This window comes from Synchiropus splendidus, chromosome 4, assembly GCF_027744825.2.
Source record: "Synchiropus splendidus isolate RoL2022-P1 chromosome 4, RoL_Sspl_1.0, whole genome shotgun sequence".
Classification (NCBI taxonomy): domain Eukaryota; kingdom Metazoa; phylum Chordata; class Actinopteri; order Syngnathiformes; family Callionymidae; genus Synchiropus; species Synchiropus splendidus.
Window position 1 is genome coordinate 13,198,026 of NC_071337.1, and position 13,841 is coordinate 13,211,866.

Sequence of the window (13,841 nt, forward strand, 5' to 3'; positions counted from 1 at the left end):
TCTGTAGGTTGGGTGGACAGGACACCAGCATCCTCCTCCTGAATCCTCCTCACCACGGCCATGGTCTCACCAAATGCCTTTCCCAGATCCTCAATTAAGAGCCGTCTTTTCTGGAGCTTCACTCGGTTCCACCCTGGGTTCAATGCCGATGCCATCCAAATGCCTTTTTCATTTGGATGGCATCTTTTCTTTGGAACTGGCTGATGCTCAATCTCATCATCTTCTTCAGAGTCAATGTCAGACTCTGAATTTTCAGAAATGTGATCCTCAAATTCTGAAACCTCTTCTTCTGAATCCTCTCCCTCTACATCATTCCAGGGCCCTCTGCAGTACCTGAGTACCTTTTGGCAATCTTGATCAGTTATGATAAGAAACCACACTGGCTAAGCTGTAATTATAGTGTCTCGCCTCCAATTTGTAGCAAATGAAGTAAGAATATACATATTCCCGTAAGTCAGAGGGTCAAATGTGCAAGAAAATTGTGGCAACTGCGCTTTTGTGTTTCTGTACCTGCGGTTGCCACACAAGATCACAATGTCTCATTTTCTCACACATTTGACCCTTTGATGTCCTGTGTACCTACACTCTGTCCTCCTCCTGTCTATGGATGCTCTGTGTGTGTGTGGTACACAGAACATCAATTTCCACACTTCTATTAGCCCCGGGTCCAGGGGACCCGAACATCTTATATGTAATAGAAATGTGTAGGGGGGGTGTACGGTGTGTGATTATTCAATATGTATTCTGATATATGTTCCTCACAGAAAATGAGCCAAAGCCAGTGAGTTTCAGTTTGAAAATTTTTTTGGAATCTCACTTTATTTTTTACCTTTTATTGCAAAATGGCCTCGAACAATATGTGTTTCCCCTTAAAAGTTAACTGTAAACTGTACATTATAACTATTGGTTATTGAATTTAGAAAAACCTCAGTTGAGAAATTTAAATGGAAAAAGCTCTATGTCAGTGAGACAAACAGTGATTTAATGTCCTGGACTGCAGATGTGAACAAGAAATATACTTACATTTTCGCCCACATAAATCAGCACACATGAAACATCAAGATCCATATCAACCATTTTACTATGTAATAAAAATCTACAAAATGTATAAACAAGTATATAAACGTTGTCAATAGTAAACAAAACTACAATTTAAAAAAGCATATCAAAACACTGTATAAAATATGACAGGACATAACACATGCATTGAAAAGAAACGTAAGTACAGAGATTATTGACTTCTTGAACAAATAAAACCTGATCATACAAACATCGATCATATCACTCTGCCCTTGGCTTTTGGCAAACATGTTTACCTAAACGAAAAATATGACACTGTGGCAAATATGGCGCTCAATTTGAGCTGCTCAATAGATATTAGCACTGGATATGTCCAAAAGTTTCACCAAGCGCTCAAGCAAAGTACCAAACCTACATAGATATGCATGATAAATGTGGTGTTATGAATCGTTCATAAGTTGCGTAACATATTAACAGCCATTTTAAACATGAATGTTAACTCTGATGTGCTCATTAATTCATTAAGATATTTGGCATTATAGACCGACGTGGCTCAGACCAGACTCTACTTTTTTATTCACAGCCCCTTCAAACAGCATGTCCATAATCACTCTCAGATGTAGACAAGCTCTAACAGCTAACCACGTGTTCTTTCCAGCAGAGCAGTTATTTAACTCTCAATTCCATTACACTGGGTTTCTGAAGCGGCTGCTCTTTTCAAAGCTGGAATTCTTACAATGAGGTGAGCAATCAGAGAGAGGAAATGATAATAGAGTTGTTGTTGGAAAGAAAGGTACATCGACTAAAGTTATTTGGCTGTTTCAGGAGGAGCTAGATAGAATGACTGTTACGCAGCCAGAAATGAGACTTTAAAAAGAAATGACCTCGTCTGCTGGTGTGTTTAATATCAGCAACCCTGACTCACGCGCAGAATCTGTTTATCTAGTGAAAAGAAATACTTGCTTTAAAAAAAACAGCCAAACCCCAAATGACCTTAACGTCTTCTGAACCACACAAGAAGCACAAGACTTCTATCTTCACGTAACAGATAAACATGCACACTGCACACATCATAGGTCCTTTAGTTGAACATACACTGCACATTCTGATGGTGTCACTGTTATGGCTGGTAGATCATAAAAAGAAAAACACATCCAAGACTTCAAGAGGATATATCAAAGTTACACACCAGTCAGTCACGTACCAAAACAATACTACTTTTGCAAATAAGGCAATTTCCACGATGAATAACGCATTGGTTTAACTTGTAAAATACATTGGAAAATGGTCACATAGTTAACAGTGAAATCCTGTATTCAGCTGGATGGACATAAACTTAAGCTCTTATATTCAGGTTCATGGTGGTGTTGTTTGGTCAGCGATGCCTCACCGCAGTGGCGATGAACTAGCATCCTAGCTTAACTGCAGGAAACAGCGCAATCTCCAAACATACGATTTCAGCTTTCAAGTGCACAAACCCAAGGAAAAGTCAACATACCCAACTAGACACCTTCAGAGGGGAGGGATGACTTACATTTCCCCCTTGTTTGCAATGGGTATCTCGTGGAGGTATCTCGAAGGTGAGGTTGGGCCTTTCAATCCTTAGGCTTATACACTGGCGAATTAGTCATGGTCCGACAGTAATTATTGAATATAACTGCACAATTGTGACCACTGGTGTAAACCATCATTTTATAACAGGGTCCCACGATATGCTGGTTTTTGGGTAGAACCTTTGTGTTAGTGCTAATTCATAGTTAATGTTTCAAAAAAAAAAAAAAAAGAAAGAAATATATATATATATATATATATATATATATAATACTGACAATACTGAGGGGAGTAAATAGAAAAAGCGCACATTCAGAACGCTCAGATGGTTCACATTTACATCAGTCAAATACATTCACCTGGTAGATTTTGTAAACATTAACGAGCAGGTGCTACATGTTTACACACATTTTAGGCACAAAGTGGTGACGTCAAATCGGCAGACTGTGGAGTTAAGGCAGACACGCACGACTGCACTGCTTATATGCAAGTGTTTTATATTGCTCAGTCAACACGTTGGGTAAGTGTTGTCGACTGACTTTGTTTAAATAAAGTTGACCCAGACCTCTTCTTCATTTTTAAATACTCACTCATTAAAGGATTCACAAAGTTAGGGATGTCAAACAGAGCATGCCAATATTTTTTGGATGTTTGAGAGTGTCAACAGTTGCAGTGCATTATGAGATTTGTAGAATGAGCGACTTTGACATGCCCACTTCAAGTAGCACCAAAATATTGAGTTGTCACCATAGGACCAGCAGCCTATGAATGTTGAAACAATCCTTTTTTCAGTTTCAAGGTAGCCTTCAGTTTTTCATCAGATGCCAATCGAGACTATGTGGAGCTGGATTTGCAGTCTAAATGTGCGAGGTCAAGCTGTCAGAAGATGGTTTAGCGTCGTGCGGTGGATGCCCAGTTTTGGTCAGGGCCTGTAAATACAGGTCTCTTTTCTATAAGACTGTATAAGGGATGTGATATTGGAGCTGGTTAATGTAGTTACCAGGAGCATAAAAAGGCAAGATTCCATGGTCGCTGTCAGCTTTAGTGTGAGGGCAGAGTACTGCAGGTGTTGGCTGAATTCAACTGGCCCACAGCTAGCATCAGGATGTCTTTCTTCTCCTTGTAAAATCTCAGTTCTCTTCCCGCCAGCCTGGCATCCTCTAGTTCTCGTTCTGTCGAGGCCAACTCCTGGCCAATCGTGCCAGCTACGCTCTGCTCACGGTTCACCCAGTCCGCCGCCATCTGAGTGCGCATGTCATCATCCAGAGCCCGGTGGGAGTAGTGAGCCAGCACCTCCTGTGAGGACGGAACAGGGATTTATTACAGTGGCATGAATCAGGAAAGTCACTTGGACGACATAGAATCCAGCAGTAGATTCCAGCGAATTCCATCATTTAACCAATACACTGCCTGCTAAACCGCGTGGCTGAGAAATATTTTAACAAAAAAAAGAGTGATCACCTCAAAAAATATCAATAGAATTACCACATTTTTTGTTGACACACTGCTACGAGTACGTTCCAATCAATAACAATATACAGTGTAGTATAGCTGGGATTTGCTATCTGTGCCATAATCCTCATGGAAGAGAATAAGATATGCTGAGATGAGCTAAGGTGAGGAAATATTAGCAACTCAATCATTAAAGACAGGAGAGAACACGAGGAGTTGCAGATCATACGTGAGGATCCTGACCAAGGTGTTTTTTCTTGAATATATCCAGACTTGTTTTGAGCCATGACTTAAATCCAAAGCTCAAAACTTCTTCCAACAATGATCTAACAGACAGTGAGAGGCCTCCTTCACTATTTCCCAGCGAGTGTCTGATCATTTCCAGATCCCCAGTGTGCTCCATCATTCTGACATCACTGTCTGATCCATCATGAACGGTTTGACAGAATTCTGGTTGTAAAAGCTCATATTCATATTTGTGTTTAACCGAATCCACCCCTCTGAGCCGAAAGTACCTGGCGGGAGCATTGTCTTTCTCTCATGGCTTTGAGGCTTCCGTTCCAGTGGAGCAGCTGGAAAACTGTCATCAGCTCCTGCAGCAAGACACAAAAACAAGACAGCATTATTAAAGCATGACTTCAGATGAGCAGCAGAGTTGTATACAAATGCACATCAAAGCACCTGAAACTCCAACATGGATTTTCCTTTGTTGGACTCCAGCATGAAGCGGAACGCTCCAATTCCTGTGTTGGGATTGTCGGCCTCTTCTCTGTTGCCCTGTAAACAACAACACACATGTGAAACACACCACGACCCACTAGACCATCCCGAATCCTTACAGAGAGATGAGAATGAGCCCATGAGGAATAATGGGATGCAGAAGTTCCTCTGCATCTTTCTCAGGCAGGATAAACAAGGAACAGAAGGACCCACACCATAGAGAGCTATTCCAAGTATAAGATTTTTTTAAGGCATGAATAAATCATTAAAATCAGGATAAGTAGTGAAGTGTGATGTACTGGTGTATGGTAGACGTATTACGAGAAGCTAGACCCTAGTTACTTGTAGTGTCATATTCTATGAAGCACTGATTGAAGTAATAGTAAAAAAAATGCATAAAGAAGTCATACAAAACCAAGTGCAATGTAGGTGTGTAACTTTGCCGTACTGTCTTTTATTAATCTCTAGTCCCGTTAGATATATTAAATGTGTAACTGCTGAGGTGCTGCAGTAGCTACTGTAGTTACAGCAGCAATGAAGTAGCAGGTCATTTGTGTGGCAGTGGGGTTAATACAATAACCCAGATGTGACAGTAGATGAAGAGAATGGTTCAAAAAGTATATACATATACAAGTAACAACTGACTTACGACCGGGATTGGTTCTGACCAACCGGTCGTAAGTCAGATTGGACGGAAGTCGAATGCCATTCAATTCAATAGCCGAGGCAAGGGTTATAGGTACTACTGTAGTGGTAGATGGCTGTGTGAGAGTGAGATGCTGGGATACTGTGCTGCCGTAACTGTCGTACGAGATGCCAGGCTGCTAAGTGCTGCGGTGCCAGACACTGAATAAAAAGTTTTTAAAAAAGCATCTGCTGGCCGTGGTCGAAACTACGGGTGGATGTAAGTCAAGCAGGTCATAAGTCGGATGTTACTTGTACACACAAAACAAATTTGATAATATTTGGGATTATGGATTGGACCAGACAGATTATTGGAAAAAAAAAAAATCTGATATCCAATCCGATAACATCCCTATTTGTAATACATTTGTTAAATGATAGAGACTTTATAGATACTGCATTACATGAATACTGTAGTTAAGAAATGTGATGACATTTTGAATTTATTAAAAAGTGACAGCTAGAGTCAATTTTAATAATGCAGTAATGTTTGTGGCAATAACACAGGTAGTTGCACAACCATGCCTGTTACACAATGCACATTTGTTGGCATCATCAATCTATAGAAAACTCTATCATAGAGAATTACAAGTCTGAAAGGTCCATTCATTGAGTTTGGTCAAGCAACAACTTCAATTGCATTCTCACTCAAAATAAACAGACGACTAAAAACCAAGCATACACATGTATTACACTGAGACTTCAAGAATTTTCATCATGAGACCCTGAAGAGAAATCATTCCCATCATTTCATCTGCTCCAGCTATGTGCTTCTTTTGGAGTGTGTTTTCTCTTTTCCATGCCATCACTTCCAACATTTCATCCAGCTCTTGGGCCGCCCCAGTTTCTGGCGAAATGGAGCGGTGCTGCGCCGCTGATTACGAAACTACGCTTGTCTGCTTTCTCCACCACAGCGTTTCCATCACCATATGAATGAGCCAAAGAAGTCAGAGGTGTGTATTGTTGGAGACAGGATTAAGTTATCGAAGTGTTGAACCAATAGTTAAGAAAAAACACAGAGAGCAGCCTGTGGGGGGGCTGCTATCTTGTTTGTCTTACTATTTACGGTAGCGCATGCTGTTCAAACTTACATTAAAGGAGGCCAGCGCTTCGCTGACACTCTTCTCAATGAAGGCGTCTGTGATCCGCCGAGAGGGATGTTCATTAAAAACCGAGTTCATCAGAGCAATCTTGGCTGCACTGCGTCTGGCCTCGGCCTTGGTGGGGCAGAACTGTGGAACGGAAGACAAAAACCATGGAGGGAGACAATAACTGATGGGGGGCGTCGCTGTAAGTCTGCTTACCTGGAAGCTCCCAAAGCAGCTTCCTCCTGGGAGGCTGACATAGCAGACATATGGTGGACTGTTGGATGGGACCATCTCGTAAACAACCAGGGCTCCGTTGCGCAGGTCGGCTCCTCTGGTCAACTTCATCTGCCAAAACTCCTGCAGAGCTTCCACCACATTGACTGGAGGACACAGACGCGGAATTGATTAAGCTTTCCATCGAGGAATCAGCTGGGGAATGTGTCAACAATGCCATACGGATAAATAACCGACATGCAATATTCATTTATTTATAAGGTTGGTCTTGTTATCTCGGACTGCCAGACCAGCAGGAAAGCTAGTCATGCACATGCAGGTTTTCCTGCAGAGGACCTGACTAGCAGCAGGGTTAGGAAAGTCACGGTAGCAGTCTGGGTAAGTTTTTCCCAGGTAGTTCCTCATATAATGGCGTTTCCACCGCCAATAGGGGCCGAAACAACTGACCCAACACGAGCAGTATCTTGGTATTATTCACTAGGGGCTCCAAAAGGTGGCCGATTGGGGGACAGAAGTGAGCGAACAGAATCCTCAAGCTTCAAGCTGCGATGGCAGCCATTGCTGTTAGCGAACATCACAGATCAACAAATGAAAAAATTTAAAGATGATGAGCGGAACAAGACCATGAACTACGAGGAGCAAGCATTTCTTGCACTCATCGGAGAAGATGATGTACAGTAGAAGCTTGACAGGAAGAGGTTCCACCAAAAGGACCATCTATGTGCACAGGCGATCAAGTCAAGGAAGGAAGTGTAGCAGCACCGACTGTGTGACATAGTGTCTGATGTCCAGTTTATATTCGACAAGATGGTGTCAGAAGTGGGATGGTAGCATTGAAAGAGTGCAAGTAAAAGTATGGATGGAGAAGCACAAAGACGACTCCCCATCTTTCCCCTTGACCAGAAAATCATAAAGTGAGACACCATCATAACAGAATTCAGAGAGGAGTTCACACAGAAATGAATGTGTATTTGCACACAGGAAACTGTATTTTCAGAGTGCAGGATTAGACCACAGTAGTATGAAGGAATCTCTGATTCCTAACTTGATGCACACCAACACAACAGGACTGGGATGCATACTTTCCAGGACCTCAACTCAAATTTGATTGCGACCCACTTCCAAGACACTTCATCCCACACCGCTCACATTGTTTGAGTCCAACATAAGCAGCTGGTTTCAGTGCTCCCAAACAACGTGGAGTGGCGGATAATTATCCCCGAGCTGCTGTAAACACAATATGAGCAGATTTATCTGGTATATCCAACTGTGTGTGAGTAAAATCCTCTCAAGTGACTCACACTGCAAATCAGGCATCCATCGATCATAAGACACAGACTGATCTGATTCTTTAAACTAGGTCAATGTACTATAAATATAAGCTTGAAGTTATGACTTGGAAGACCGCTTGACCCTGAACTTGTGACAGTCCAAACAAGAATGTTGATAAAGAATCCTGCTTTGTTTGGCTCAGGAACCATGTTCACAGTTGGCTGACTGAGCTGGAAGTCAGGTATGTCATGGAAAAAGAGACCAAATGTTAAAAAAGGTGACCCAAGACGGGCGCCACATTATTGTTCTCAGATGACCTTTTGGATTCCCAACTTATGATTCCACTTCAGCTTGTAGAAGTCATTTCCTCATCCTAATAATATGCTGCTGCCTGGTCCCAAGCAAAGTGACCTTGCCTGCCGAACATTCTAGCGTCCGGTTACATGCGGACTTCCTTTGCTATTTGTAAATTCCCAACAAACCTGTACCGCGTCCTGCAGATGAGTAACACATTCTGCTAAGGGTATTCAACAAATGCATCCCACACAGACAAGCTTTTCCCTGTTTTCTTTGTTCCCAAACATTGCCCTCAGTCTGCATGGACACACTGCTGGGACACATCTCATACTTCAACCATAATAAAGATAATAAAATTAACCCACAAGGATCAAGTAAGCTGTTGAAATTTTTACAGAAAATAAGTCATGTTTTCAGTTATCAATCTGAGTACAATAAGATTAATTTGTGGTATGGAACGGATTTTTTTTTAAACTTATTGTGGGGAGTTTTACGCAAGTGACCAGAAAAGCTGTCCAAAGAACACAAGAAGCACCAGACAAAGTAAAAAGAAAAAGGTGTCTCGAATCAAAATTCTAAATGTCTTCCAGGTGCTGGCGGAACAGGAGGCATTAAGTAGCCTAAATGGGATGCAGCGATAGGAAGAGGCTTATTAAAAGAGCACAGGGGGACAATCTTTGGGAAATAAATCCTATTACCTTCAAACTGGAGCACTTTGATTCTCTGGTAGTATAACTGCACTATTCTCAGTCTTTAATTTGTTGTAAATGTTGCCAGTTTCTCAATATTTTTGCAGAAAAATGCATCTAACATTTTAATAGGCTATGGTAAATGTATTTAATATTGTGCATAAAAGATCATATTGGGTTTTTAATGTGAGTAAACAAACAATAGTAGTCCACTGTAGGGGATTCAAAGCCACGGAATTGAGCAGCTGTCATCCGCCAGAGACTCGCAGTAGAGCCACCCTCCAGCTGGATGAAGTCGAGATGCAATAAGTGATCAGTCAGTTTGGTATATAACTCTTTAGTGCAAGGCATTTGCCTAAAAAAACACTCAATTAACAGGAGGTTTGTACATTTAATCCCCCCGGATTTTGAAGTTAATCCCATAATGAATTGGGGATTTATTGTTCAGTCATCTACGTAGAAGAAAAAAAAAGAATAAGGAACAGTTTTTATGTAGTTGTAGACAGTTAATTTTAACTAGTTCGTCAAACGTGCTTCACGATCGCCTGTCGTAAGACTTGAACAAAACGCGTAATAAAGGTTAAAAAGTGAATTGTCTAAAGTGTCATTAAGGCACGAGTGTGTACCTCTTCCATAACCTTGAGTGTGTTTGGCGAAGCTCCGAACCACAGCCTCCACCGCCTCCTTCAGCACCGCCGGGTTGCCGGGGTTGCAGTGGCCGGCAGCCCCGGGCCCCAGCCCGGCGCCCAGACCGCCGTACAGGCTGTGGAGCTGCAGCGGCGGCGGTGGAGGGGGAGGCCCACAGGAAGCGGCGAGAGAGGCCGGGGACGGCAGCAGCGGGGCGATGGGAACCGTCACTCCGGGCCGCAACGACGAAGAGCGAAGGGTCCCCGTCGGTCCGGAGCCGAAGCCGATGCCAGGCTGCAGCCGCGGAGGGCGGATACTGTCCGGGAGAAGGTTAGATTCCATTGTCCCGACGTAACGTCTGCGAGGTCCGGCTGCGACCAGAACCTGCACTCCCTAAAGCAGAGATTAACAAAGAAGTGTCCAGAATGATAACCTTAAGGAAGAACCGAGGGTCGCTCCACGCTGGTGCGTTCGACTTGGTTCTGCTAGCATCCACTCCAGTCTGGATTAGACTGCGCGGCTGTCATTCATCTGCTGCCTTCACGGACACCTCGGAACATCCTGCTCTGGTTAAAAGACCCTCAACCAAATAGTTTCTCCCTTGCGTGTCTCTTGACCTAGATACGGCGTCCTCTCACAGCTTCACTCTGCGCACTGGAAGTAACTCTACACTTTACCACCAGAAAAAAATAAACATTGAAATGTGTGGACTATGATGTTTATGTAGGTTTTTATCATTATTATTTTGTTGGTCCTCTTCTCTTAATGGGGTGGCTTGAGGTTGGGGACACCCTGGAAGGGTTACATTTAGAGTCATCTACTGACCGACAAATATACCAACTCAACTTTGCTACAAACTGAGTTGCCTCCAGCTGAATACAAACTGGCATCCTCACAGGTTGCAGAGTAAATCACGTGTAGGTATGTACACACACGACAACATGCCCACATTTGAGACTGTCAGCCATTCACTTTCGCAGTGGTCAGTACCTGAAGAATGGAAGAGATGATGGAAGAGAAAATTCTGTGATGCCACTCTCATCGCAACAATACTTGAGCAGGATAATGCTTTAATGTAATACCAATATAAGCGTAACATACATTTTATTTATATGTGTGACTGTAGTTTTGTGTCATTAAGTGTTTAGTACAAAGTGAAACGGGACTTGAAGGAGGGTTTTCTGCTGAACTTGAAGGCAGCCGAGCAAAAGTCAGAATAATATCTTGAAATCTGAGCCTCTCCTCTCCCCCCTCCCCGTCCCTGTGCCTCCCCTCACCCTGTGCTCCAGCAAACTCCAACAATGAGGGACCAGAGCTGCAGATCTGCTGCATGTGATCCAACTCTGTTTACTCCATGAGAAGGTTTTTAGTGGAAAAACATTTGCGGTGGAGAGAGAACAGTCGAATGTATTGTTGATGACCCTCCGTCCTGGTGCAGGAACAAAGACTTTCAAAGGGGAAGTGGGAGCACCTCATCTGCAGTCTGGATTTTATGTGTAGGCTTGTGCCGGAGAGTCATAAGTCATTCATGCTGCGGCCTGGTAAGCAGCCAGGGAAGACTGGGAAGGAAATGGGGAAGAAGCTTTTGTTGAAAATGCAGTCAGCAACAAGAATTTTGTTACTGAAGTGGGCCATGTGAGATCTGACTGAATGAGGAGATATGATCTGAGCTGAATAAAGTGCACAACATGGAGTGACACTATAGTTATTTGAAACGCAGTTTGACTTTTAATGAATGAGGCGCTGACAACAAAAAAGACACAACATTCTGGTCTGAAAACCAAAATATTTTTTCTTACCAAAGTCAAACCAAACATATGAAATTGTATTATAAAATGGTATAAACTATACACATTCACAATATGAAGGAGAAACAGACATATTGTTGAATTAAACGTTTTAAATCACACATAATTCCACTTGAAATATCCATCGCACATTAAAACAGCAACTGATCAGCTCAATATGAGAGAAAGATTCGCTGCCACATACCCAACAGTGAGTAAACAGACATTAAACGCATATCTTTGAGGTTCTGCCGGGATCTCAAGTCATCTCAAAGGGATTTGGAGTAGAGCCGCACCTCCAACGGACAGACGCGCAGAAGAAGAGCCAGAAATGGCTTGAACACGTCAGATATACAGATGAGAGCTGCCTGAAGCGACCAATGAAATCACTGGGGGAGAGCCACAGACAACTTTCTGGTCCCGCCAAACTGAAACAATACGAAGATACAAACAGCTCACGAGCAACGTTCGCTTACATGTCAAAGTCCACGTTGTCCCCACTGTGTGACTGGTGCTGACAGGGAGCTCTGACGTCCGTCTGATATCTAGGAACGGTGAGTCATCACCGAATCATTATCAGGTTTATTTGCGTAAGTCCAAATCTATACTGACCTCACACTGTTCCCCAGAGTTCAGAAGGTCATTGTGCGTTGGCATGAACACACTTCATCTTGATCAGAAAAAAGGCGATAGGAGCAGCCAAAACATACACACATTTGGATATTAGAATCCAACTTTTCGCAGTTCTTCTGCTCAGCTGTAGTTGAATCTAAACCCCCACTTTCTTTCCTTTTCAGTCATGTATACTTTATTTAATTCAGCTGTTTCAGTTCTGTCAACAAACATACTTAGCATAAAACACTACAACGCTATCTCAGTTTCTCTCTTCAACATTTTCAGATCCCTGAGGTTCATATTTACCGCTGACCTATTATCATATTTCCTCACTTGCTTATGTCTGGATGTTTTTGCCACCATGAGTCAGCACTAATAAAGATAAAATGTTGGCAATAACCAGCTGATATGACGACGATCCACAGCCTCCACGTGTCTGAGCGCAGCTCACACCAATGTCCGAATGTAAACTCCCGACTCTTCTTATTCTCAGGCCCCGGCCCTATGGTTAACAATCACTGGATTAAACAATCTGTGCTTTAGTTTAGCGCAGTGACATTTTGTATTGTAAAACTCCCAACTTCGGGCCTCATCAGTCGGATTATTCTCGGAACAGAACCTTGTTTATCTTTCTTGTTTTTTTTCTCATCGAATATTTGCCTCATTTTTGAGTGACATTCAGCGCCGTTCACCTGGTGCACAGGAGATCAATTAAAATGTGTTGATTCTGATGTTTTGAAGATTAAAACTTGGATCCTCGCCCATGAAACTGAACCCTTTCTGAAGCATTAAAAACCAGTTGTTCTCAGTGCCTCAGTTGTTGCTCTAAATCCAGACAGGCAACCTCCTGCTTCTCCAAACATCACGGGGAAACCTTAAGCGTAAACGTGGCTAGAGAGCTAAAGATAGTGAAGGAATGAATATTGTTGTCTTGGTATAAAATGCCTTGCAATGACCTGACAATATTGCCAGAGTGTTCCCCACTTCTGTCATACTTAGATGCCCTCTAGAAATTGAGAACTGGGTTCCCAAAACTCCCCCAATACATGTCCATTTCCTGACACTTTTCATGTGCGGCCTCCCCTCAGTAGACCAAGTATGATCTGGCTGTTTGCCAAACTGTGGAATTTATAAAGAATTTATCCAAAAGTGTCACGGACACAATGCACAGCAAGAAGGCTGTAACTTAGTTTCTAAGCCTGGGCCTTTATTTTCAGTGTGGGGTCCATGTGTTTTCCCTCGGTTTCCTCTGGGCACTCCAGGTTCTTCCCACAGGCCAAAAAGAGGTTCACTGGTGACAAACCCTGGTATAGGCAGGGATAGGTTCGGCTTCGGTTGTTGAAATGAAATATGAAATGGTTTGATTTTATAAAATCCTGTTTGTATCTGTCAGCACTGATAGTGTGTTCCATGATGAACTTTGAAGCGCTTTGTGATTGCCAGTCTTTGGAATGGCTTTTGTCAATGAACACAATGTACTTGGTGAAGGTCTTTGGAGTGGAACTGACTCCGAATTCCATTTATAAAAGTTACTATTTTTGACAAATTTAAGCAACAATTCACGAGAAAGAAAAAAAGCAGGAGCTTTAATTCTAGTATGCGTCATTTTATCTGCGGCAGCTGATCTGATCTAGATTCATGGACTCAGTGCAAACAGTGACAACTGATGAGCTGTTTTGTTATCAGCCCGATAAGAGCCACAATCCAGGGGAAACAACTGGACTTTGGCTGGACCTGCCAGTTGGAGGAGAAAGAACACTCAAGTTTTGATCACACACGAACAAGCATCAGATAAATATTGATGT

General features: G+C 42.6%; 1 protein-coding gene across 1 annotated transcript; it reads right to left on the minus strand.

Moving 5' to 3' along the window:
* Positions 1 to 893: 893 nt before the first annotated feature.
* lix1l (limb and CNS expressed 1 like) lies at positions 894 to 10,869 on the minus strand. The gene is made up of 6 exons (XM_053863837.1): positions 9,634 to 10,869; positions 6,732 to 6,895; positions 6,519 to 6,659; positions 4,705 to 4,800; positions 4,539 to 4,616; positions 894 to 3,867 (listed from the first exon to the last, which is right to left on the minus strand). The coding sequence occupies exons 1-6, from the start codon at positions 9,974 to 9,976 to the stop codon at positions 3,613 to 3,615; spliced, it is 1,077 nt and encodes a 358-aa protein (XP_053719812.1). The 5' UTR covers positions 9,977 to 10,869; the 3' UTR covers positions 894 to 3,612.
* Between the last annotated feature and the right edge of the window lie 2,972 nt (positions 10,870 to 13,841).

What these genes read in the sequence shown, in the direction of transcription:
- lix1l (XM_053863837.1), bottom strand. Translation starts at nt 9,976, where the DNA reads ATGGAATCTAACCTTCTCCCGGACAGTATCCGCCCTCCGCGGCTGCAG. An exon ending in AAGCGCTGGCCTCCTTTAAT is followed by an intron (nt 4,801 to 6,518) that starts GTAAGTTTGAAC and finishes TGTTGTTTACAG; the next exon opens with GGCAACAGAGAAGAGGCCGA. An exon ending in AATCCATGTTGGAGTTTCAG is followed by an intron (nt 4,617 to 4,704) that starts GTGCTTTGATGT and finishes GTCTTGCTGCAG; the next exon opens with GAGCTGATGACAGTTTTCCA.